General features: G+C 40.3%; 3 protein-coding genes across 14 annotated transcripts in view; 1 reads left to right on the plus strand and 2 right to left on the minus strand.

Annotated features, from left to right (window-relative positions):
• The window catches only part of LOC136447493 (E3 ubiquitin-protein ligase ubr3-like), a 35,919-nt gene extending 19,618 nt beyond the window's left edge, over positions 1 to 16,301 (plus strand). For 3 of the 7 annotated variants that reach the window (XM_066446477.1, XM_066446480.1, XM_066446479.1), the window contains exons 28-42: positions 2,764 to 2,899; positions 3,569 to 3,735; positions 4,887 to 5,020; positions 5,663 to 5,742; positions 6,222 to 6,318; positions 7,281 to 7,313; positions 8,161 to 8,258; positions 8,684 to 8,808; positions 10,160 to 10,267; positions 11,169 to 11,294; positions 11,423 to 11,629; positions 12,591 to 12,614; positions 13,396 to 13,605; positions 14,183 to 14,322; positions 14,730 to 16,301. In XM_066446477.1, coding sequence (XP_066302574.1) covers positions 2,764 to 2,899; positions 3,569 to 3,735; positions 4,887 to 5,020; positions 5,663 to 5,742; positions 6,222 to 6,318; positions 7,281 to 7,313; positions 8,161 to 8,258; positions 8,684 to 8,808; positions 10,160 to 10,267; positions 11,169 to 11,294; positions 11,423 to 11,629; positions 12,591 to 12,614; positions 13,396 to 13,605; positions 14,183 to 14,322; positions 14,730 to 14,847 — 1,803 coding nt within the window. In that variant the 3' untranslated portion in view covers positions 14,848 to 16,301. Of the gene's footprint in view, positions 1 to 2,763; positions 2,900 to 3,568; positions 3,736 to 4,886; positions 5,021 to 5,662; positions 5,743 to 6,221; positions 6,319 to 7,280; positions 7,314 to 8,127; positions 8,259 to 8,683; positions 8,809 to 10,159; positions 10,268 to 11,168; positions 11,295 to 11,422; positions 11,630 to 12,590; positions 12,615 to 13,395; positions 13,606 to 14,182; positions 14,323 to 14,729 lie in introns of all 7 variants that reach the window. The other 4 variants (XM_066446481.1, XM_066446483.1, XM_066446478.1 and 1 more) reach the window with 4 other exon arrangements.
• Positions 16,302 to 16,539: 238 nt separating this feature from the next.
• LOC136447499 (protein mono-ADP-ribosyltransferase PARP12-like) lies at positions 16,540 to 22,729 on the minus strand. Its single transcript, XM_066446493.1, has 8 exons — positions 20,474 to 22,729; positions 20,255 to 20,360; positions 19,795 to 19,984; positions 19,309 to 19,508; positions 18,947 to 19,085; positions 18,647 to 18,741; positions 18,198 to 18,256; positions 16,540 to 17,965 (listed from the first exon to the last, which is right to left on the minus strand). The coding sequence occupies exons 1-8, from the start codon at positions 22,563 to 22,565 to the stop codon at positions 17,214 to 17,216; spliced, it is 3,633 nt and encodes a 1,210-aa protein (XP_066302590.1). The 5' UTR covers positions 22,566 to 22,729; the 3' UTR covers positions 16,540 to 17,213.
• Positions 22,730 to 23,178: 449 nt separating this feature from the next.
• On the minus strand, positions 23,179 to 26,086 carry LOC136447496 (uncharacterized). 6 transcript variants are annotated; one of them, XM_066446490.1, is made up of 4 exons: positions 25,977 to 26,086; positions 25,077 to 25,315; positions 24,298 to 24,432; positions 23,179 to 24,108 (listed from the first exon to the last, which is right to left on the minus strand). In XM_066446490.1, the coding sequence occupies exons 2-4, from the start codon at positions 25,243 to 25,245 to the stop codon at positions 23,795 to 23,797; spliced, it is 618 nt and encodes a 205-aa protein (XP_066302587.1). In that variant the 5' UTR covers positions 25,246 to 25,315; positions 25,977 to 26,086; the 3' UTR covers positions 23,179 to 23,794. The 6 variants fall into 6 exon arrangements, with proteins under 6 accessions (XP_066302587.1, XP_066302588.1, XP_066302586.1 ...); XM_066446491.1 differs by lacking the exon at positions 25,977 to 26,086 and adding an exon at positions 25,788 to 25,963 and having other exon boundaries at positions 25,077 to 25,306; XM_066446489.1 differs by lacking the exon at positions 25,977 to 26,086 and adding an exon at positions 25,788 to 25,962.
• Positions 26,087 to 26,165: the final 79 nt, after the last annotated feature.

Consider the following 26,165-nt stretch of genomic DNA (forward strand, 5'->3'; position numbering starts at 1 on the left):
TTTCTATATCACTGTTTTAGAAGTGTGCCATTATATGCTCTGAATTCCATTGCTTTTTGCATAGCCTGCTTTCGTTTTGCATGCATTGTTGTTTTGCTCTGTATCAGATTTTGGGAAACCTTTTGTTTATGAGAGTGATATTATGCTATCTGGACAAATCCCTCCATCCAGTACTTGTCTGTAACAGCAAAATACATGTAGGATCCTTTGATTTCGCACATACTCCCCATTCCTGCTTTCCCCCCAAAGGCAGTAGTCATAACTGAACAGGAAAGCTGTTGTTGTAATGCACTTACTCTGATACTCTTGCCGGGTCAATGTGATCATATTTGTAAAGATACATGTAATGTTAGTGAGTTGGATATGCATGTCCAAAACTGACATCATCAAATCTTGTGTGCAGCAGAGGAAATATGAACTGGAATCAGTGATGTCACTAAACCTTGCTTTAAAGTTACAAATTTCCAAGCTCATTTGATCCAATGGGCCTGCTCATTCCAAATGCACCCTGCTGTCCCTGCCTATCCCACCCAAACAGGAATGATTTATCCCTTGTCTAATTGACCTCTGCTCTTAGAATATGCAGATCAACAGATATGAGGGGATAGTACATTTTTACAGGATGAGGAGGGGCAAGTAGAAGCTGAGGGGATGTCTGATTCTGTGTTATCAAGCCCTTCCAATGAGCCGGTAGAAGCTACAACTGATAATCAGGAGGCTGACTTAGTTCATCAGGAACATGGAACAGCAGACATTCACCTGGAACAATCTCCAGCAAATGTTGTTGAAATAGTTGACAGCAATGAACAAGCTGTCCCCACAGAAAACAGTACAGATGACTCCTTGCATCCCCAAAGTTTAGATGCTGCAACAACAGCACAGCAAGAGGGTTTGCTTGCACAGCAAGAGTTATTGCAACAGCAAACTGCAACAGCCACAGAGTCTGACATCATTACAGACCATCCTGCATCAATAGATGTTACAGCTGCTTTGCAACCTAACACAGCTTTACTACAGCAGGAGGAGGGGGGAGATGTTGTAACTGAAGATAACAGTGCGACATCTGTTGCTGTATCTGATTCCTCAGTAACACAAAATATTCAAGAAAATTCAGCTTCTGCTGATGATGATGGGACAGCTACTGACAACCTGTTGACATTGTCAGCAGTGCAGAACAGTTCAGCTTCTGTAACTGAGGGTAATGCTACTTTAGCACAGCAAGAGGAAAATGTAGAGATGCAGAGCTTGCAAAGTAACCCACCCACCATGCTTCAAGATGCAGCTTCAATGTTACAACTGCAGCAGAGTGAAGCTACACCTTTGTTACAGCAAGAAACTACAGCTACTGCTTTACAGCAACAAGAAAATGTTTTTAATGCTATGCAGCAGGAGGGAAATAGTGCTGCAGCTTTTCTGCCACATGGAACTGACTCTGCAGCTTTTCAGCAGCAGGAAACTGATTCTGCAGCTTCTCTGCAGCAGGAAAGTGACACTGCAGCAAAGGAAAATGACACAGCAGAAAGGGAGAATGGTGCCGCAGCTGGATCACAGCTGGATAATGCAGCAGAACCACCACAGGAAACAAACCAGTCAGTCGCCACTGCAGCACAACAGTTGGATGACAAGGTGCTCAGCTCGGCTTGTCTTGGCTTGACCTCAGCGAGACTCATGGCATGGAGAATGGAAGTACATGATTTTGACGGTGTAGAAAAAGCGGACTGTTTTAACAACTTGCTGTGAGGTTCATTTCCCCCTTTCCAGTCATCAGCTCTGCGTCATGCTTTTCAGAAAAATAAACCCTTGCAAACCTTTGGTAGGCTTGTCCCCCTTGCTTTTCCTCCCCTGCTAGTAACGTCATTACCTTTTCAGTTACAGATATGTACTGTGTTGATGTGTGTACATACTTGTACTTGCTTGAGATGTTTGTATTAGTGACATGAATTGAGTTGCTCTTAGAATTTATTTTGTGCTGAAAAACAGATTCAATTTCCTATGAATGTTGCATCCTAGAGAGACAACCCTGGTAGCATAAACATGACTGAGTGTTTTTGTGGCAGACAGAACGTTTACTTTAATTTCTGTTTAATTGACAGTCTCTTCTGTATCTGTATCTGTATCTATATAGCCGGTATAACCGCCATTAGGCGTAACACACCAGCTTCGCTGGCACGCGGCGCGGCAGCAGCTGGTCATATTACACCGAACCGTCTATTACACCTAGTCTTTGCATATCTGACTGCAACCGTTCTTTAAAGCTACTTAGTGAGGAAGCTCCTACAGTACTTGATGACAACGAGTACTGTAGGAGCTTCCTCACTGAGTAGCTTTAAAGAACGGTTGCAGTCAGATATGCAAAGACTAGGTGTAATAGACGGTTCGGTGTAATATGACCAGCTGCTGCCGCGCCGCGTGCCTGCGAAGCTGGTGTGTTACGCCTAATGGCGGTTATACCGGCTATATAGATACAGATACAGATACAGATACAGAAGAGACTGTCAATTAAACAGAAATTAAAGTAAACGTTCTGTCTGCCACAAAAACACTCAGTCATGTTTATGCTACCAGGGTTGTCTCTCTAGGATGCAACATTCATAGGAAATTGAATCTGTTATGCTCATTCTTTCATTGTGTACAACTACTACTACAAATACTACAATATACCTCAGCAGGTATAGGGTTAAAGAGACTAAAGCTCAGGATTTCAACAAACTACTTGATTTGATAGGTTTTGTGGTGACTGAAATGATTTGTGCCGTTATGTAGGAGAAGGCAGCCCTGGCTCAAAAGGCAGCGGAGGAGAGTAAGCCAGAGGAGAAACAGAAGGCAGACCAGGCCCAGGCCTCCACCTCCGAGGAGCTGCAAAGTCAGGAGGACAAACCTGAAGACAAAAAAGATGAGGGTAAGAAATCGATATATACAATATGTTTATTAGAAGTTTAAGGATGCTTTTCAGTGACTGTGAGATAATGCTTAAAAGGACAGAAGTATTGAAAGTACAAGAATTTCAGTTTGAACTGTTCTTTTCTTTAGTCTTTGTTGTTTCCTTTGTTCTGCAATTCTCAAACTCTTTCCCATTTTCCTTTGTTCTGTAATTCTCGGACTGTTTCCCATTTTCCAATGTTGGTTACACGTGTACCCTGTTCTGTGTATTTCATCACCTTACATCTATCAGATGCCACTAAAAAAGAAAAACATAAAGGCAAGTTTTATTTTGACTCAATGTTTCATTCAAATATCTCCTTTAAGTTATTTATCATGATCATTTTGATTCATCCATATTTCTGTTGATTCTTTTCATTGTATGATACGAGAAAATGTGTAAGAAATGATTAGCTATAAGAATGATGTGAATGTTTATGTCCCATCCCATCGGTTCCTACAGTGTAACTAGCCTGATAAAATCACGCTCACCGTATTGCGGCTTGCCCAACATCTACGGGGAGGGCTGTTACAGCTTTAGACAGCAGAGTTTGCATTACACAGACTACAATGTAACCACGGCTTAGATATCCTGAAATTCAACATTATATAGAAATGATAGACAAAGATCCAATGTCCATTGCTACAGAGTCGGGCCGTGTGAGTCCAGAGTTCCCGCGGTCGATCCCGACGCCGTGGCGGCAGCAGGCCCATGTCATGAAGGAGAACCAGACGCTCGACCCCAAACCTGAGTTCCAGCGAATGATCAAAGATCTGGGGCAAGTGCTGAAGAAAGCCACCAATGCTGACTGCGAGGTAGATAAAACTTTCATTATCTTGTATGTATTTCTGATGGTAAGTACTACCTGACTGGACCTACCACCTGTAACAATTATAGTTCGGCTGACTAACAATTCTAACATTTGCTACTAAGTGAAGTGAGCTAGTATGATTCTATATGGTTGATAGCTAATGCTGTATTGTATGGAGTGCCCAGATTCTATCTTGTTTCTGTGTAAATGTAGATATCCAAATTGTACCCTTTGTTTGCATCTGGCTCACACAGTTGAGAGTGCTTGGCAGGGCACTGAAGGTATGTAGGTTAGAATACTTCCAGTCGTCGTGGTTGTTTGCATCCTCACATTTCACGCCATGTGTCGTCTTTAGCTCTCTGCCTGCTGATGCCTACTGTCATCATTACAAAGACAGGTTCTTAGCAGGGGGAGGGTTAATCTGCACTACCTGGCACTTCCAGCAGAGACCAGTCTATCAGTTACAAGGAAAATTGATGACATTTTCCAAGTCATCAACAAGTCCAGAGAGGAGCAACTTTGTTGGGATTCAAAGTTTGTCAGCTCCTGGACATGATTTCCCTGCTCAGCCAGAAAAAAATATGTCTTTTCTCTATTTCTATACCACACTCACATCTCACACCAATTTCGTCTTTCTCAAAAACATCATTTGTTGCCCCTGCAATTGTGTACAAGTCATGTATTCATTGTATCTGTGAATGCCATCATGACTGTTTCAACCTTTAAAATCTAAATGTTTAAGTAACAAGTACATTTTAAAAAAAACGTATCATCGAAAAATATTCATGCAGTGTTTAATCATGTTTAAGAAAGACTGTAATTGATAACAAAAATAGAAACAACCGCTCATTGGCTGGGATAGAACTCTCAGTCTACCTCAGTGACTGAGAAAAGTTAGGTAAAAACGCAACAAGCTGAATTTTATGTACCAAAAAACAGTTACTCATTACACGACAAGCAACTGGATAAAATTTTGACACTGACAAAAGACAGCGGATGCTGTCTGAAACGTCTGACTGTTTCAAAATTTTATCCAGTTGCTTGAGTAACTGTTTTTTGGCATATCTTATTACCTGGATGTATAATCTTCATCAGCTTAAACTGAATTTTAACAAAATGTTTTACTACAGATTAACTTGTTCTGTTTTGATGCAGGATGATAGCATTCTAAGGCAGGGTGTGGAGTCAATCATGGAGGATATCACCAAGGCAACGTACCCCAAGTACAAGGTCTTCCCAAAGAGCTCTGTGGATGAAAGCCTCAATGTCTTTGTCCACTCTGTTGCAAGGTCTGTGAAAATGTTTCTACACTTCTATTTGTCTTGTGGGTAGATTAGATTATCCCACAATTTGTAACTTATGACATTCAGACAGAGTAAGAGTAGAAGTGATTGTTGATAATTTTTTTATTATATTTACATGTATCTAGAACTCGTCACGAGAGAGAGATTTAAATTTCTTGTTTCTGTGGCACCTATTGTTGATTTTTAAATAACATTGTTTCCTTTTGAATAGAATCATTGACAAAGACTGTTAATCAATGGCAGATGTTATTTCTGTTGAACAAAGCTCTGTTGACCAATGAAGAATGTTGTTTCTGTTGAACAAAGCTCTGTTGACCAATGAAGAATGTTGTTTCTGTTGAACCAAGCTTTGTTGACCAATGAAGAATGTTGTTTCTGTTGAACCAAACTCTGTTGACCAATGAAGAATGTTGTTTCTGTTGAACCAAACTCTGTTGACCAATGAAGAATGTTGTTTCTGTTGAACCAAGCTTTGTTGACCAATGAAGAATGTTGTTTCTGTTGAACCAAGCTCTGTTGACCAATGAAGAATGTTGTTTCTGTTGAACCAAGCTTTGTTGACCAATGAAGAATGTTGTTTCTGTTGAACCAAGCTTTGTTGACCAATGAAGAATGTTGTTTCTGTAGGACCAATCTGGAGTTAGAGCTGGTGCAGAGTGGGAACACCATTGTCAATCACTCATCCTCCAGCAGGAAATTTGGCTTTGGTAAGCCCCCTCACTGTAACATCAAACACTCACCTGACACCCAACCTTTATTATAGTCAAGCAGGGCTGTCTCCAGGACCCGTCCCTCCGTCCTGGGACAGAAATTTGCTTGTTCAGAGGGGGGAAAAATTTGCCCTACCGTCCCAAAAAATGTGAACTCCATGACATGACATTCATAGAAATGTATTTTCATCAGCTTAAAATGACAGATTAACAACATGGGCTCCCAAACAATGAGTGGGCCAGAAAAAATTTGAAGCTGCAGACAGCCCTGTAGTCATGTTTTCAGCAAGCTCAAATCTCTGTCATTACTTGCACATCTCTACTGTGCATTGGTATGTATTCTTGTTCTTACTTGTCTATGAATCAATCAACAATGTGAAACAGATGACTAATCATATTAAGCAAGCAAACTTCTGGACAAAGCACATCAGACTGATGTTTCTTTATCTTTGTTTAACTTCCTTCCTCCCCTCCAGTTGACCTTCTGCATGTCCTGCGGTTCCATTTCAATGCCACCGGGATGGACAGTCTGTGGACCAAGCTGACGACACTGTACTCTGACGAGGAAGAGAGGTAATGATGCTATAGAGCTATGGTTCTACAATCTCCGATTTGTTTTTTCTTTGAAATAATTTTGTACAGATTTTCATTCTCAAAATAAAAGCTGAATCTTGTTTAACCTTCAGCACACTGAATTAGCCATTTGGCACCCAATTCCCTGTTGGTTACAGATTTAGGCAGCAGGGAGCTTATTTTTTAAGCTTATTGGGCATATTTGGTATAAAAGTGAAATGCTATTGTTTATGCAGTCAGTTGCCATCATTAATTGATAGGATTATCAGTTTTTTACAGTAACTATAATTGTTTGTCTTTATCCATACTGACTCACCTTTGAGTGTTGTATGTCTAATCTACTACATGAGCGTGGAGCTTTTTCTTTGAAATTCCCACCTGTATCATTTAGTACCATTCTCTAATATCAATGTCTATATGACATTTAGGGTACTTAAGCATTAGAAATTTGTTAGTCCACAATGTACTTTACACAGCACATGCAGAGTGCTAGGGATTAAGAACAAAAACCGAGATGCAGGCTTACTTTCTAGTCTGTAACTAATACCTACAACATGTACAGCTCTAAACTACTCATCTTGGATTTGATTGACATTCACCTTTATTATTTAACTTTGCTGCAAAATGAAAGATTAGATTTTTTATCTCCGCCTTTACTCTCTTAGAGGTTTGCACATTTTAGCACACAGCCCTTGTGTAACTGCACAATGATCTTCTTATTCGTCGTAAAGCTGACCAAGCTAGTGTCATGAGGAACTGTTTTTGTGTCATTTTTATCAAAGCATTGGAGGCATTACTGATCATTTAAATTTTTACATGCAGCTATATTCAGGCCACATAGGCCAACCTCATTGCATGCTGTCCTACCGGTGCTCAAAGATACATATTATTTTATACAGAATATGATTTTACTGCATGCAATGATGCAAATTGTGTTTTGAGAATTTTCTTTCTTCCATCAGAACGTGTAGTGTCCGCTTGCATCCTGAATTGCTGTAAGTTGCTTCTCACATATCGAGCCAAATGTGATCATTTCTTTGCCACGAATGACACTTAAAAATTGTCACAGTTGAAATCATTTGCAGGTCCTGAAATTCTACCATGCCATGGTCAAATCGTTACTGTTGGCATTCAGAAAATGGCCTAAGAAATCAACAAGAATTTCTTACAAAGCATTGTGCCCCGATATTTTGGTACATGGCATGGCCAATTTCAAGATCATTGGTTCTTTTTATATCTCGATCTTTTAGTGATTTCTTTGATTTCTTCAGTATTTCAGTCACCTCTCTCCTCTCCTGCTGCGATCCTGCTGCTTCCTCAATAGCTTTTTTTCTTCCCATAGCAACAGTCTCTACAGCAAATAATAATAGAAATATCAGTACCACTCATCATGTGCATTTCTGTTCATATCGTCATATTTGAATCAGAAGGTGATGATTCAAGTCAATTCATCCAAAATTGCACCAACAACAAATAATTTTACCATGAAGTCAAGGTACTTCACTGTTGATGGTACATTACTGATAGATTCTTATTGCTATTATTAATGTTCTACTGACAATTCTACTGATTAAAACCACTCATGGCAAGGACAACTTTTTTGTAACTGAAAAATTTCAACTTATCATACTACTGTCTCAAAATAAAAGCGACCAACACAAGCTTCTCTCCCTGTTTGCAGTATACTAACACTCGCTAATTTCGCCCCCTCTTTCTGTTCTAACCCTGTAACCCCTACTGCCTCACATCTGGACCCCCCCCACGCCCCCCCACGTCCTCTCCCCGCCCCCCTCCCCCTGCGTCACCCAGGACGAGCCAACTGTGTTGTTCTGTGTTTGACAGCATGCTGGTGGAGAAGAGAGAAACTCCCATGGTGCTTCGGGACGCCACTGCCCTCCTCATCCAGCTCACCCTGTCACTACCATGGCCCATCAGCAAAGGTCAGAGGTCACTTTAACCATAGATACAGGTCAGAGGTCGGTAATTGTAGTAGATAACCTCAAGTCAACCGTACACACTTATGCCACATCTTCAGAAAGGATGCTGTAGCTGCATACTGTAGCTCCCTTTCAGAAACTTTATTCAAGCCCACACTCAGACATATTTTGCCGGTGTAGCTTCTTCAGTTTTAGGGCTCCAATGAGCACAAGCACAATGTGTTCTGGTTTTTAGGCCAGGTGCAAAGTACCTTAGGTGGCTGGATGTCAGTGGTTGATTTCACCATCATCCGGGCATCACAATGTCTAAATTAGGTTGATTTGACCATTAGCAAATTTAAGGTTAGAAGCCAATTTACCCTTAAGTGTAGCTTTGTCAACAAACACATTTTGATATAAATGCAGCTTGTTCTTTTTCCTTGGTACAGCCCACTTTACATGCATCGTTCGGGTGTTGTTCACGTTGCTGTACACCCAATCACTGGTGGACATCAGCTGTCGCTTCAGCGAGGAGGAAAGAAGAGCCTGGAGGGAGGCTGGCACTGATAAAGCTGTAAGTATCTATTAGACACATATCCTGCCCTCCTATATACATTATCAAACAGTAAAGTTTGGTAATAGGGGCTGACAAAACCTAACAATTTGTGAACATTATGAATCTTTTCATTGGATATACAATGGATATTCCAGAGATCCAAAATGCTACTTGACTACATGGCAGGTTACTGCATAAACGCTCATATTGCTGACTGATGAAATTTCTGTAACATTGAATTAAATATTTCACACATGTCCATGTTCACGCAAAGCGCACAGCATTTTTTTAAATGTATAACATTCAGGGACTGCATATTTGTGTTTTAACCAATAAAAAACAAATGCAGTATCATAGGATTTTATTATTCATTCAATCAAATACCTCATTACATAGTATGATTTGTATATGAGATAATGAAACAGTAAAATCCTTAAAGCTTTGTATAGTTGCTTACCTGATCTTGTTGACATCAATTTCTATCAATTATTATGTACTGGTATTCTGTTCCTGGAATGTATTATTATATTGGTTGCCTGTTAGTGCCGTTCATTCTTACTACAGATTAAGATAAATACATCTCTGTCACATGTAGTCTGTTGTTACATGAATGCAATGTTTGTTTGCAAACCCACAGACTGTAATGCTATGCTTTAACACACTGCACCATGTACTCATACATGTACTAACCCATATTGTTCTTTGAGTAGGTACTTAATATATGAATAATGTACAGTCATGTAGTTGTTTTGATTGCAGTACCCCATGCCCATCATGCTAACTAACAGTTAAAGCACTGAGCTACATGTAGCTTCTAAAGTGTGTGATCTCTCTGTTAGGTTGTATACTTGTTCAGCTATCGGAACAATACTTGTTTTGTTTGGTACCCCATTCATTTTTAGGATAAACAATTTGCAAAAGTTCTATCTTTCATTTTAAAAAGAAGCAGACAAAAGATAACTTTGTCATAGACAACTACAACAAGTTCTGTGGATATGACATGTCTTTAAAAATGTGTACCAGTGGTAATCTGTACTCAAAACATGAAATGTAATTCATACAATCATTCCTTTTTCAGATGTTACTATTTACGAAGTGGCTATGAGTTAATCTCCTGTTTTTCAGTATTCAGTTAAGGTATCAAAAGGCACACTGGTGCAAATTAGTAGAAAGGAAAACACAAAAATGAGCAAATGTGATTGGTCGGGCTGTAGCAGCTAAATCAAAACAGAAGTTAATGCAGTACTGAAATATCCTACATTTTATACGTACTGATTAATCCAGTTATCTTCTCTTCTGAATGTGTTTGTATGTATGTTTGTCTGTCCAGTCTTAGCCAGCCCTAATGTTGTCCATTGCTTGCATGTAGGCGAGTACAGAGTGCATGATGACAGAGAGCATGCTCGGCTGCCTGATATCGCACCTCGTGCACACCCCGCTCTACCATGACATGGACACTGACCTGCAGCGCGTGGATGTAAGTAGGACGTCTCACCACACGTGTCTCATCTGTGTGTATCAGGCTATTAGCTTGCAGGGCGTCAGGGTGTCTTCAGGATGCCCCACACTTAGAAAACAAGGAAATTAGACGCCCTCATTTTGCAGGGGACGTGTGTTTTCTCCACACACACTGCCCACTGTTGTTTTTTCCTCATACCAGACGCTGGAACAGCATGTAAATTGATTGACATGCAAGCTTAAGGTACGGGGTAATTCTAAATCCATAGACCTCATGGGGGACTTGCTTCCAATTGACTCCATCCGGACACCCTTTATATCCTAGCTAAAAGCCTGGTGTATATACTGTTCCCTCAGTCGTGCTGTAGACTAGCGTGTGACACCAGTACTGCATGTGATGATGTGAACTAAATTATAATCATTCATCATCCCCTAATTGTGTTCTCATATGGACTGAAGAATTGTCTTGGTATCCTTTGAAAAAAGATGTGCATTTTGATGAAGATACGCAACAGTTGTATTTATAGGAAATTGAGGATGATAAGCTGTGATATTGTGAATTAAGACCTTAAAAGGTACCAGGATATGTCTATTGCAAGGGGTAAGTACTAAGTTTGAAAATGTTTTTTGCATTGTTATCATTGCTGTTAGTTTCTGTTTGTATTACTTAGACATACTATAAATCCTAATACAACTGTTGTATGATGTCTAGAACTACATGCATGTGCAGGTGTAATTGACGCCGAGAGAGTCTCAGAAATAGCAAAGCCTTCATGATCAAAGGAATCATGCCATCACAGTACACTAGAATCGTTACCATGTTATTTTGTTGCATGCTTCATAGAATTACTACAACAAAAATTGTTTTAAGTACTGATTCCTCTGGCTTTCTTGAATGGATTTGAATGGTTTTCCCTCAGATCTCCCAGAGTGTGTGGTCCCCCCACAGTGTGGAGCACCACATCCAGAAGTACTGTATCCACAGTCTCAGGATAGCAGCCTTATTACGCAGACATCTCTTTAAGGAAGACCTACCAGACTGCCAGGTATCTTATGAAATATCTTCAGTATTCCTGCTTTTACCAGTGCAGACTTCCGAACTGTACAGACTCAGTTTGTTGTCTCTCATTTTTAACAGTATCTCATGCCTTATGCTAACTATCCATGTTCATAGGACCCAGAACAAGAGTTTCAGACTCTGGTGAAGTTCCTGGACTTGCAGCATGTTCCCCCACCCACAAGGGGCGATGCCTCTGCCTCAGGGGAGAGACCGTTCACCAGCGCCTCCTGTCTGCACTGGGCCGTCCCTGCAACCCAGATGATCTCACACTGGTGTCAGGACTTCACCAGCTTTGTCAACAGAAAACAGGGCCCTGCTAAGGTATGTACTTCTTTGTATTGCAAACTATTTTCCTCAGTTATCATTTGGAGTTTGAGGTAGATATATGGCATAAAAGTAGCAGAGCATGTAGCGCTTTTAGTAGTGGTAAGTTTAAAGCACTTAAATTAAAAGCAGGTCTATCGCAGTGTCTTTAAAATGAAACATCTATCAAATGTCTGGTTTCATTTTGATTCTTAATTTGTTTCCTTCTGTACTTCCACATAGAAGGTTTTCACCATTTTTTTATAGTCTCTTTGTTGCTGTTAAAAGACCCTTACATGTCTGTCCTTGGTGCTGATATATAGGATGTTTTGTTCCAGTTCTTCCATTAGCACAAATAGAAAGCTGAATCTCAATCATGTTCTTAGAAGAAATGTGCTGTAGTAGCCCCCTCCCCCAAGACATGTTGTATGTCTTTACAAGGAGCTGCTGAATGTTTTTGAATTACAGTCAAACCTGTACAAGTGACCACCTCTACATAAGGACCACCTGGCCAATTTGACCACTTTTTGTGCTCCCTTAGATTTTTAATTTTTTCCTATTGACCCAAACATTAAGAATCCTGTCTTAAGTCACCACCTGTCCACATAGACTAGATTTTATCAGTCCCCTGAGTGGTCCTTTTGTGCAGTTTTGACTGTTCTATTATGTACTGGTACTACCTATACTAAATCTACCCTCTGCAATCTATTTTCCCCAGATATCTATCAGATATCTGACACCACCCATACATGTAGATTGTTACAGTTAAGTTAAGCCGTTTTGTAGTTAAACTTCTGTGCAAGGTCAGATGTTCAAAGGTCATTTGCCCGATGACTCAGTAGATTGTCACCGTATGACAGCTTATCCAGGCTTTGGAGTATATTTATCCCTGTGCACAAATACATGTACTGTGTCCTCCTCTCATCTCCTACACATTTTCCTCTTCCTCTCCCACATTCTCCTTCATTTCCTGTGATAGCTGCAGCCTAGAGGTGGTTATAAGGTAAAGTCTGCCTTGTTTGGCAATAAAGTCAACCCTAACATAGCAGCTTGTGGTATTTCCTTATCACTACATACTTAAATCTCAATATGGTTAATCTTTATCAGATACTCTTTTTCAGTACTAATTGAACTTGATTAGTAAAGCACGGTAGAAATGACTTTTTTGTCCGTCAGTGTAACATTTTGTCTCTTTTCATGATTTTTAACCTTAACTGTTGTACTAAAAGCTCACAACCCAAAATTTTGAAACACAAACAAATGATCACGGTAAAATCCTACCTTGGAAACCTTTAAAATCCTAATCAATGTTTTCATAATAAAGTGCCTAATATGGTCACATATCATTTCAGTCCTTTTTATTTTGAATTCCAAACACAAGACCAATATTTCTCTGTACAACTCAGAGAAATCTTTCAAAAATTTTATGATCCATAGACAAGTTGTTTGATTATTTTCTACAGACTTTCCTGTGTGCAGTTTCTACTCAGTATGAATGTTGAGGTCGGATTTGCCAGTAGAGTACATACTTTCAAGACTGTTAAACTTTTTGAGAGGTGATTCCAAAATTCTCCCAACCGTCCAGAATAGCCCATGTTGTACATGTAGCAGAATTTGTTTAACAGCTCTGTACCTTACATGTATAAACGTTGATGGCCCAATCTGTCTTCTCTTATTGTTATAGATTCTACATTTCAAAACTAAAAGTGAAAACAGAAATGATAAGACACTAAATTCTTCTGCATTGAGCTCTTATCAAAGGCAGTTTATCAAAACTTTTCCAGTCCCTGCTGCTGAAGAACTTCGCGTGGCGGCTCCCTTGTCTCCTGCGCCCGCCGAGTTCATACGACAGCATATTCCAGTACCACCGACAGCGACAGTGTACCATGTGCTGCAGCGTGCCCAAGGAACCGGCGCTGTGTTTGGTGTGTGGGGAGCTGCTCTGTATGAAGGGTGGCTGCTGTAGACAACAGAGCGTTATGGAATGTGTACAGGTATGTTCTCATTTGTATAAAAGCTGTTAGATACCTGAGTGATAGTCCTATACATTACAAATTTAAAAGAATAACATGTACCTCGAGATAAAGGTCCAGATCACTTGTTTGCCTAGAAAGGAACTAGAAGTATAAATTCAAATATACAAGGATTGCGTTGATATTATTTCTCAGAAAGCCATGAATGACCTATTGGCGAAACTATCACTGCATTGGCGAGACAAAAACTAGATAATGATACCCAGGCTGGGCCAATGACATCAGCACTTAAGGACATCAGTACCTGAGTTTCCAGTACCTGTATCGATATAGCCGGTATAACCGCTATAACCGCCATAACCGCTATAACCGCCCTTCAGCACAACACACCAGCTTCGCAGGAAGGCGGCGCAGGGGCAGCTGGTTATATTACACCGAACGACCTGTCACGTTTAATTTTTGCATATCTACATACATCCACTGTTTAAAGCTATCTAATGAGGATGCCTCTACGATAATTGGTGGCAACGAGTTCCACTCTACGGTTGTTCTAGGAAAATACGAAGGATGGTTATAAATGTAGTGTTTGTTCCTCCAGCATTCCATCAGCTGTGGCGCAGGGACGGGGGTGTTCCTGGTGGTGAACTCTTCCACCATCATCGTGGTGAGGGGGCCGCGGGCGTGTCTGTGGGGGTCGCTGTACCTGGACAGCCATGGGGAGGAGGATAGGGACCTAAGGTAGGCTTCCTGTACATGTTGTAGTGCTGTTTTAGTTTACAGATGATAAGAATTGAAGAAAGCTTTTGAGTTTTTTTTGTACATGTGTATCATGATGATGATGATGATGTTTACACACCCATGTTAATAGGAATTGAATGTAGCTTTTGATTTTTGTTTGTACATGTGTATCATGTTAAAATGCCCACTGTTTGGAAGTTTTAACAAACGTTACTAATTTTCTTAAACTTAAATATAGAATATGTCTCAACAGTATTTTGAAAATGAATGTATCTGCTACACAGTGACAATTTATTTTATATGTCTAACATAAGGATAGTTGTAATTAATTCCTATGATTTATCATGTACCATTATTCAATTATTCAGTACACTACAATTTATTGAGTTTCTTTACGTCCTCTCCAGGCGAGGTCGGCCGCTGTACTTGAGTGAGGACAGGTTTCGTGTCCTGACACAACAGTGGATCAGCCACAGTTTTGACCACATGTGTAAACGCTGGCTGTGGCACCACAACAGGCTGTAAGGGGGAGGGGGGCTACTACTGTCACTACTAAACATTATTTAACATGGGAAATATCAATAGCAAAGGGTACTTAAAGTACTGTATTATGTAAATTTGTACTTCTTCGATAAACTAAAACTAGCTACAGATAAAGTTATATACTTCAAACTAAAGTACATTTATATAACATCAGTTTTGACATGGCTGTGCTGTTATATACATGTCTTGTACCAAGGAGGTTCTATCAAACCTCCTCGCTTGTACCTTGATATATTATCCTATAGTATCACCAGTTGTGGAATGGGGCATTGCAACTTCAAGCCATAGGTAAGTGTTGTGCCACTTTGCTCTGTAGGAGCATAGCATAGGGGATAAGTATTAAGGATTGGGACAAATTTACTTATTTCTATATTGAATTTGTTTGTACTTTGGCCACCAAAGTGGTCTCTGATGGGAGCACACTAAAGTATACTGTGAAGTTATAAAAACAAACTGAAGTAAAAGTACCATAATTGTAAATATAAGAGGGCAGTGGAAGTATTGGTTGAAATTTGAATGTAGATTAGTAATTATGAATGGGTTGGAAAATGTTCATGCTTTTAAATTAGTTTGCACCATGATCATAAATCTAAATTCTCAGTAAACTTTGTTCACATTTCTAAGGTTGGCATTCCTCATTGTAGAATGACAGCAAAATAGTTCAGCAATTAGACATTGAGACCTCTGACGAAACATTAGCACAACAGTTTGCTTAGTTTTCCCAGTAGAAAAAGTCATGTCAATTTGACATTACAGAAAAGAGGATAGAATCTTGTCAGAGATTTCACTATTGACTCTGAACATGCCTCAAATTCCTATCCTTGTAATACAATTTTCCTGTCAGATTGAATATTTAACCCTCAACCTAATGTTTAAGCATCAACCTGTTAACTTGTGTTATAAATCCTATATCTTGGTAAGAAGATGAGCAGTGGTTGCTATCTTGTTATGGTGAAATTGTGATGTCCAGTTTTCTTTGATAATATGTCCTTTTATAATCACATACATAGGGGCTTCCAGCAGTAGGCAACCAACAGAAGAACAGAAGGCAATGTAAAACACTTGAAAGGACTTTTTATAGATTTCAATATGTGTAAAGATTTAGAGTCAGACAAGGAGTATCTAAAAGCTGTTTATGTGCATTTTTATTTCCTTTTTTATGAATCGGGGGGTAGCTATAAGAAAATGATATACCTGGTATGAATGAGGCGAAATCTTGCTGTAAACTGAGCTCAAGGTCAAAACCGGTAGCAGCACTCAGCATACTTTTCTCTCAATGTGGATTGTTCAGTTTAAAATGTTGTTTGGCACCTTAACTTCAACACTTACTCTAAATATCTCCTTGTTATGCTGCTGCTATAAGGAAGGAAGAAATGAAACTCAATTGTGTTTGTACATGTGAATGTTGTTATTGTAAATAAAATCTCTCTCATGAACGGGTATTGGTTGTTTTTTATGGTCTGTACTGCATGGTGCAATACATTTTTTACATGCCCATGAAAAGTCCTAATAGAATCAAACTACAAAGGAAAGTTTGGGGGTCATTTTGATACTCAGTAAAGCATGTAAAACTCGGTTTGACATATCTTTTAGTTTTGAGGGTACAAAAAATATGGCCCAGTTATGTTCATTATTAGCAACCATAGATGAATTAAAATGACATGGTTCAATGTCTCTGCTTCACACAAAGTTTATTGGGAAAAGTCTTCAACAGACAACTTATAGAATAATCAGTTCTTTTGCCAGAAAGTGACATTTTCTACAATTAACATCCGAATATTCTGATGGGAGAAATTTTAAGGAATCCTTTTTACTTAGCATTTCTGACATTTGAAACAAATTGAAACAATTGCCTAAATATTACCTAGTTTAACAGCAGTGCAACTAAAGCATAATATTGTGCAGAGAACACATCTAATGTTATTACTAGAAAAGTGAAATATTACCAAATGATCATCCCACTTCTACATAAAGAAACTAGAATGTTGACATTTCATAATTCAACATTTGATGTATTTACTTCTTCCTTTTACAACCTTCCTTCAGTGTTACATGGGACACTTCATGTGCATAAACAGGACTGGTGCTAATAACAAAATCAGTTTTGCAAATTCCACTGACTGTCATTTCCAGTTTGTTCAGTTCTAATTGCTCTCAACAATAAATTTACAGTAAACATTTTAGATTGAAAAATTTGCATTATACTATAACTGTTGACATCTCAATTCTATTCATGGTCATTGTTTCTCTTCTGCACTGCACACAAATAATGTTGCCTTGCTAGCATGTTGCGAATAGTCTTCATGGCTGTCTTCAGAACTACCAGTAGTCAGTTCATTACCAGCATATCACTGTATACTGCAGTTTGTCTTCTGGGTAGACCCTGAGGATGAATTAGACTGTTGAGAGGGTGGGGGTGAGGGTATGTTTGCTCTATAGGTCTGGTAGGAAGCTGAACTGGTATACCGTGATGCCGGGTAAGCCGGTGACTGACTCTGTACGCCATACGATGCGTATGAAGTTGTAGCAGACTGTCGTGTAGGTGAGCTTGTGGGCGTCCCTTGCCTACCATATGTTGAGTATGAAGTAGAACTGGACGATCCAGCTCGTACATTTGATGACCGTGATGGAGTAGAAGGACCTTGAACTTGACGAGATGAATAGGAGAAGGGATAGCCCCCTAGTGGATCCAACATGTCATGATCAATAGCAGCCAGATCATTCTGGTTAGCATATTTGATCAGATATGCAGGATAGCACTGGTCATCTTTGAATACAACAAAAATTGATGGGTTATCTTTGTTATCTACACAGGAGTCGTAGAGGTCACCGTAAGGATCACTAGGGTCGATGGGAGGGGGGCGCGGGATGTTTTGCTTTCCCGTGGTGTACATACCGACCAAAACATTAGCCAGAAACATGTATCTTGTACCATCAGGTGAGGCTTTTGAATACCGGTGGCTGTAGGAAGCTTCCTTTGCAAAGTAACTCCCTTTTCCATACACAGTGGCATTTTCCCCACTGAGACGGAAGTCAAAGTTCTGGTGGCAGATGCCCTTGGTGATGTCTGGATCTGTGCCATGGAACAGCTTCCTCTCATCTAGGAGAGACAGGAATGTGGTGGTTTGAACTTCAAATCAGTTTAACGTAGACATTTGTCATTACAATGAATCAGAAAAAACAATTATATTACATGTATGTAGTAAAAGAATAGCATGCATTTTATCATAATGATTATTTCTCTTGCAGATCCAAAAGATCCTTTTGATATTCATTTGTAAATCTATATTATAAACATTATTATCCTTTTTCAATACAATATATACAATTACCGTAGTGGGTTCTTCCATATCGACTTTCCAAGGACTTCTGCATCATCAGTTGTTTATTCCTGTACATTATACATTGTACGTGTAAGCAACAACAAACACTGACAGTAAGAAACAAAAGGAACTTGCTTCATGTCTTAATGCTATAACCTTCTTAAGAGAATAACCTTTTTTGTGCAGATCATTTACAAGGTACATGAATGTACTGGTAGTATTACATACAAATGTATATAAAGATATCATGTATACCAGGCATAGTCAAGTTTTCATCAATGCATTCTCTGGCAATAACCAGTCTTCTTGCTACAAATGTATGTATATTCAGAAAGAATTCCTGATATACATGTAATGCTAAAAGCAGGAATGGTTATACTGGATGACAGAGTCAGAACAAAAAATGTGTTAATTCAGAAGAGTTTGCAGACAAGTGCCAACAAAGCAAAACATCTCACATGGAATACTTTTTCCAGAGGTGTGGATTCTGCACCCTCTCAATCTGAAGAATGATCATGTCTTCCATCATTGTCTGTCTGAAGAGCTTCTCCACCTTAAAGGAAAGACAAACAATGACTATTACAGTTACAATTACCAACAACTTAGACTCTGTCTAGACTTTCACAAATGTCTGTCTGCCTTTGACTTAACCACTGAATAAGCGGTGACATGACCTCACCTTGAATCAGTAACTACCTATTCCACAAGCTTCTATCATACCTATTATTTGACTACATATTTATACATCAAATACATACCTCTCTAAACTCTGCATCTGTGGGTGCCAGACTAACTCGTTTAAAGGCTTCCTTCTGTGGCATGGGCTTCCATGTTGGGGGAAGAGATCCTCTTGTCACAGACGAGGGCTGGCTGGCTGTAAGGTGTGTTCTTGTGTTGCTGTTGAGATATAAATACGACGAAAATCTCATGATACAGCATTAGCATAGCTAAAAATTAATTCTTTTGTGTGCATGCATTGCTGTCAATAAATTTTCAAAAAAGCACCATGCATTGCCCATAGGAAATGATGTCTCATTTGTGTACACTGTTACATTTCTGGCTAAAATAACTAAGACTTAAGGCTGTGGGTGAATGCAGTATGTGAAGAAGAAAGAATTACCTTGAAGAATGAAACGGGACATATGTCGGACGTCGCCGCACATTTCTCTTGGTGGAGTAACGTGGGTCCATGTTCAGCTGATACATCCCAGTGAAGTCCAGAGTGTAGGGGAACTCGTTGGTTAGAAACTTGTACGTGGGCTGTTTTGTGACGTATGCTCGCTCAATATCATCAGATGTAATGAAGGCTGATGTTCCAGACTGTTATAAACAAAACATCACATTATTAAAGGAATTAAATATTCATCCCTGGGCTGATTTGAGATAAGAGACAGATGATGATTATAACACCACCAACCTGCTTGCACTGAAAAATTGAGCCACAAGTTATTTTGGAACTTTCTACAGGCATAAGATGATAATTGCATCTAAAGTAATGAAAAAGATCTCTTACAAAATGTCAAATTGCAAAGAAGCTTATAAAAAACAAGGCAGAAATTTATACTACATGTTTCCATCAAATTTGAACAAATAATGAGCAACAAACCTTGACACTTTGGCCATACGGGCACCAGGAATTGTTGTTCTCAAAGTACCACACCCATTTGGTTGATGAAGCTCCGCTGGTCGACTCCACAGATGACGGGGTGGACAGGCGACGGATTCTGACACGTTTACTCGGGTAAGAGTCTGAGATTTCTAGCACCATCTTGTCAAAGTGAACTGTCCAACCATCGCTGCAAAAAGAAGACTATACTATTAGATTTTTTACCTAATGATATGTTATGGCCATAGTTTATGTAGGTAATGTATGCTTTTATAAATAATGATGTTGGATTATTTATCTAATGACTGACTAACTGTTTATGGAGAACAGTTTTACTTTTGGGGCATAAGCATCAATCTGTTATCATCATTGTAACTGCAGATTGACTGTCATGCTTGATACTTGTTTGCAAGCTGATGACGAATATCATCAAACTTGTGAGATGAGAACAAATACTCACAGACGCGTCTCAATATCCCGGAGATTACAGCTGATGTTAGATGGTTGGGAAAAAACCTCCTCTATCTTTGCCACAACTTCAGGACTGAAACTCACCCATTCTCCACCTGGAACCAACATAAACAATCTTGATAAATTACTTCACAGGGTTACATAACAACACTCAATGTATAACGCAACTTTGTAAAAAAAAAAACATGATGCAAATAAACACCATTACCTTGAGATCCTGATGCATTCTTCAAGTCTTGGTACTGCCACAAGTAGGGAGTCTTAATGTGATGATGGCCACACAGTCGAGACTTGAGACACTGTCCTGCCAAGAAGTCTTCACAGATTGTCCTATCACTGTCCAGGATGCGTTCTTCATTCGGATCAGGGGCCTTGGCTTTGGGTTTCACAGTCTGGCCTGGTGGGGATGTGTTTGGCTGTCCTACAGTTGTGGGAGTTGAAGTAGCCTTGGTTTTCACCACTGGGACAGGTGGGGGTGCATTTGGTTGTAGAGTTGTAGGTGTTGAGGTTGTAGCAATGTTGGCTACAGGCTTCTTTGTGGCTGTACATGTAGCTTGTGAGGTCCTTGGCACTGGCGGTCGACGCACTACTGCTGCTGTTGTTGGAGGAATCAGTATCGTCTTGATGACTACTCGTTGGTCGGTGTTGGCCATCCTGTAGTCCGACAGAATTCTACGTGTTTGTGGAGTGTCAAAGTAACTCTCGTGGTTCAGATCACAGGTTGTATCATCAGCGCAACGGCCTCTGACAAACTCCGAGCATATGTGGATGTCGGGGCAGCGGTCTGCCTTAAGGCAACTGTGGGTGTTGTATGCCTCACACACTTTGGGTGCTGAGTTGCGGATGACATTGAAGATTTGATCATCTGTTAGGCAGTCTAGTTGAAGTTCATGGACAAGTTTTCTGGCTTGTTCACTCTCCAAATCGTGGACAAACTTGCATCTAGGGCCATGGTTGCAGGATCCCTGGATAAAGTTCCGACAGAGGTGAAAGAACTGACACTGGTCTCCTTTCTGGCACCCAGATTTCATAGTGTGACCAAAGCAAAGGCGTGCTTTTGGAAGGATAACATACACTTCAAGTTTTCCATCTGTTGTCTCATGGAGTCGGAACTTATTTGGATGCTTGCGGAACCAGGATGTTGTTTGGGTCTGGTCTAATCCAAGAGTACAAAACTCCATGTGCCAAAGGCTATCAAGCATTGCCTTTCCATTGTACTGGCAGCAGATCAATTTGAAGATGTATGTTTCTGACGGAGCTATGATGGCTGCTCTTTCTACTTCTGTTGCCGGACTGCCATCTTCTGCCATCCTCCTCCCACAACTTCCTCTCCTACCTCTTCCACCACTACTTCTCCCTCGCCCTCTGCCACGTTCTCTCCTTCCTGCATTCTCTAGACTCTCTGTACTCGCACCAGCAGAAGCAAGCGACAAGTTTTCTGTTGACCTGGCCCGGTTTGCAGCACCCCTTCCTCCACGGCCACGTCCTCGCCCCCTACCTCTGCTCACCGGTACTACAGCCTCTGATCTTTTGGTAGCAGGTGATAAGAATAGCATTGTGCAGTACTGAAGAATATGTTCAGGCATGTTGGAGCCCATGAGATGTCTCCTCAGCACCTTCCCATTGTGGGGTTCAGCAAAGTTATGAGACAGTTTGCAATCCCCCTTGCAGCTCTCCCTAATGTAGTTGTTACAGATGTGGAGATTGGTACACAGTGTGTTATCCCTGCAGCCATTGGTTGAGTTGTAAAACTTGCAGCTCTTTGGTAGTGATCCTCTGATCACCTTCACTATCTCATCATCTGATAGTCCGTCTAGTCCCATCCCTTTAACAACCTTCCTATTTTGCTCGCCTTGAAAGTGGTGAGGAAATTTGCATGTTTCACCTCTGTTGCAAGTGCCCTCCAAGAACTCTTTACAAATGTGCAGATTTGTGCACCCATTGCCGAATTTGCACCTGCTGTTGGTAAAATCGTAACACAGCCTGACCTTAACAATGGCCGACACGCTTTGAACTTTGCCCTTAATGTTTCTTTTTACCAGGTAGCGTCCAGGCTCGTCCCGTAGCCATTCCTCCACGTCCTCGTCTGTTTCTGGGTAGAAACTTTGCTGTCGGAGCTCGCTATGACTCACCGTTCCGCCTCTTTGAAGAATGAAATCTTTGACAGCACTCTGTTGTGCCTTTGTCATGTTTCCCTGGGAAGGCTTTCTGCGGCCCCTCCCTTTCTTGTTTCCGCCAACATTACTGCTCGCTTGACTTGTCACACTTTCCGTCTCACTGTCGGAGTAATCCGAGTACATATTGTCACCAGAGACTTTATAGAGTCGAATAGCAAGTAACGTTACCTACTTTTCAGAATCTTTCCACAGTGAACGCTAAAATGAACAGTCTATCCATATGGGCCACCCACTCGAAAGAATGGCGCCTTACTGCAGGCAAATCCACCTGTCTCCAGTATTGGAATGGTCCATTTGAGTTATGGTGAGCTGCGGTCATGTTGACATTATTGTAAACTTGTTACGGGACTTACATGGTGCATGTTTGTCGCCGTATACATCATTTGCATACTGGATTAATAATAAAATGTTGTCATTGTTTTAGTATGATGCAGTTGTACTTATCACGTTCATAAAAAGATACCACATTATCAAACTCTACCTACATAAGCATTGTGAAGTCGACTGTGCCAACTTTCGGTGACGTGTATCATCAAGTTTCGGTGCCACCATATTGTGACGAAACAGGTCAAGTGTCATTGACGTTATATGATAACCCCCGAACAAGTGAGGGTCATGTAATGTTTGTTTTTGATTGTGATACAGTTAAGTAGGTAGTTCCATTCAAATACGTGCCTTAAGAAATTAATGAGTGCATGAATTAATAAATAAATAGACACATAAAAAGACAATCCTCTGGGAATTTGTGATGATTTATTGATGTTCATGATTCATTCTTTGTCAAGCACAGTGGTCCCTACATTGCGTTGAAACATTGCCTCTAAAATTTATACATTTGTTTTATATATCGTTATGTATATACATGGTTTTGCTATCGACACAAATGCCACGCTAATTTGCATAATATGTTGGTAACGTTACATTAGATATTAGTTTATGTTATGTATTGTTTATTTCAAGTCCATGGCCATCACTGCTTGCACATGTAACATTATATATCATGATGTTCGTCACCGCAAAGGTTGCATACATATGTATATGACAAGTATAAGATTGTAAAGGCGATACAATAAGATATGCTATATATGAATTCATATGTAGTATATCTTAATACTGTATTGCCTTTACTGTCTTTGCTCTAACACTACATACATTAGAGGCAATCTCCACCTCCTCTAGTGTTACAAGCACCAGATCTCAGTAATGACGACATCGTAGTTATAACAGTTCTAGTTTAAAACATACACAAAATGAATCGAGCAACTAGATACTTCTGGGTCTCTTGAGCAAGACGTTTCAGACGGCGGATCATTGAACTGTGAGCTTGGATAGGCGATAGTTACACTGGGTTTTCAAAACAATGCGAAAAGCGCAGAGTACAGAAATATTATCGTATTTATGGACACCACAACATGTGATGCCGCTCCTGCATGCAAACACTGTTCTCCGGACTCATTCGGATGGGTGGGGCAACCCCTCTGCTCCGGTAAGTTTGCAGCGCCGCCCAGCGGAAGAGTGAAGTTGGACAGCCCACACGTCAGGGCCACCGTATCCAGGTTGTCTCGGGTGGCCGGGATGACTGCGGTTTGGATGTTTACGTCGTTTGGCAGGAAGGTGCTGTTGTCTCTCCGAGTCAGGAGGAGGATATATTCCTCATCGATGTCAACTGTACAATCAGGAAAACAAAGAACAAAGTCTTAAAATCAGACAGAACCTGAAACAACATAATTTGCATTCCATGATCCACAAATGTGCATTAAAGCTTGAAAACTGCAAACTAAGATTGTTTATGTTATATCATGTACATGTGTACAGTGTATCATCGTATAAAATCACTCTTTGACGTGAGTTCTACCTTCGTTGGCAGTGCATAATCCTCCTATGTAGCCCATCTCGACCACTGTGATGTTGTACGGCAGGGGGCCTCCCTTCAACACACAGTAAACCGCCATGGTTCCAGCGTATGCTTCTGGCCAGTATAACTCAAAACCTGCACAAATACAACTTAGTGTCAGTGCACGTGGTTCGTAAGTATGTGATTCCTTGTAGTCAATCGTCTTTTGAAAGTTTTACATGCAACTAATTAGATAAATAAATAAATAAACTAGACGAATAAAGGTAAGGTTGCGCTCTTCCTTCGTTGAAATATGAAGTAACCCATTTGTACTTGAAATGAAAATGATTACCAGAGCTGAAAACGTAGCCTCTAACAGGCTCCACTGGTCGCTGGAAAAATAGTTTAGATTGGCCAAATAGACAGATAACATGTCAGAGGAGTTAGCTGGCCAGGGATTACAGTTTGTGACCTTGGTCACGACATAAAACGCCGGGTAAAAAATACTACAATACTCTGCAATGTTAATACAATATGCTTATTCTATTACGTTGATGAAACTTACAGATCCAGGTACTAGGTAATAAGATACGCCAAAAACAGTTACTCAAGCAACTGGATAAAATTTTGAAACAGTCATTAGTTTTGGTAATTCAAACCCGGTTCTCCAGTTCTATCCTTTAAGTCACTGACGAAAGATAGCGGATGCTGTCTGAAACGACTGTTTCAAAATCTTATCCAGTTGCTTGTGTTTTGGCGTGCTTATTCTATTGTTGAAAAGTATCCAAAAATTCACTCACCGGGTGTTTCAGTCTTGTTCAGGGCTTTAGCATGGACAACGATGTCAGCTAGAAAGACACGTTGAGTGAGTGTCTTCACATGCCAGCCAATGGGTTGGGAGCAGCCCCGTGACGTTGTCGGGAGCACAAGCAACACAGCACCGAAAGCAAGGAGGGAAAGATAGACCATGTTGTCAATGCTCTTCAACACTAGACGTCTTGTCGGTGCCTCAGGTTCAAGTTGCTGAAAACTGTAGGAGCTGCTATAAGAAATGGCACAATTGTTCATTCCATTATAAAGTATAAAACGAAATACATAGTGCATGTTTACGGCTGTATCGAATTCTATTGTGCCAAAATGTATGAACCGGCAGGATGATCTTATGCCATACAATGAAAAAGATGTCAAACCGCTCTAATTACACAATTAAATTGTCAAATACCAATGGCAAGTCTATTTCAAGTCTATTTCTACGTAAAACGCAATTGTAAGGTTACATGTCTTAGTGTAGATTCATCCATTGGTGTCCAATTGCTTGTCAGTGCCTCACTTGTCAGACAAGTATGGACTATAGAGCTTTCAAAGCAAGCCCCCCTCCCCAATTCCATCCACTAAGAACTACCAAAAGCCAAAATATCTCGGCCGTCAGCGCAACTTACAAAATCGTATCCAATGGATAATGCACACATCGTGCATTAAGCATGCAGAAACGCTTGTTGTTAGTGAAAAACCTGAAGACAGCTTCTATCAGATCGCTGATTGTCGTGCGACTCGTGCCGAAACGTTGCCGAACAGGTAGGCTGCTACAAGTAAACACGTATCAGGTAACCGATACGTCAAAGGCATAGAACAAAAGACTTCACGTCAGGTGACAGAGGACAAGGTCAATATCTCGATGATTTTTTTATTTATTTCTGTACCTCTTCTCTGCAGACTGACTTATTTATTTGGTCTGGCTGTTGCAGACGACAATCACAAATACCACCCGCAAATAATCGTGGGAACAACCTTTGTTTTGTACCCCACACTGAGCAGCGTCGACCTTTGTAATCGTCGTGACGTCACAGGAAGTGCGGCCCACTCCATAGTACACCTTGGTACGGCGTTAT

This window comes from Branchiostoma lanceolatum, chromosome 13 (genome assembly GCF_035083965.1).
Source record: "Branchiostoma lanceolatum isolate klBraLanc5 chromosome 13, klBraLanc5.hap2, whole genome shotgun sequence".
Classification (NCBI taxonomy): Eukaryota; Metazoa; Chordata; class Leptocardii; order Amphioxiformes; family Branchiostomatidae; genus Branchiostoma; species Branchiostoma lanceolatum.

Bases quoted from the DNA above. Each gene is read 5' to 3' on its own strand.
- LOC136447499 (XM_066446493.1), bottom strand. From the start codon at position 22,565: ATGTACTCGGATTACTCCGACAGTGAGACGGAAAGTGTGACAAGTCAA. The intron at 20,361-20,473 runs GTAATGGTGTTT...TGTTGGTTCCAG, and splicing joins GAATGCATCAGGATCTCAAG to GTGGAGAATGGGTGAGTTTC. The intron at 19,509-19,794 runs GTTTGTTGCTCA...TGTTTATAACAG, and splicing joins CGTATGGCCAAAGTGTCAAG to TCTGGAACATCAGCCTTCAT.
- LOC136447496 (XM_066446486.1), bottom strand. From the start codon at position 25,759: ATGCTTAATGCACGATGTGTGCATTATCCATTGGATACGATTTT. The intron at 25,319-25,715 runs GTAAGTTGCGCT...CATTTCTTATAG, and splicing joins TATCCATTGGATACGATTTT to CAGCTCCTACAGTTTTCAGC. The intron at 24,109-24,297 runs GTAGAACTCACG...CTGATTGTACAG, and splicing joins ATTATGCACTGCCAACGAAG to TTGACATCGATGAGGAATAT.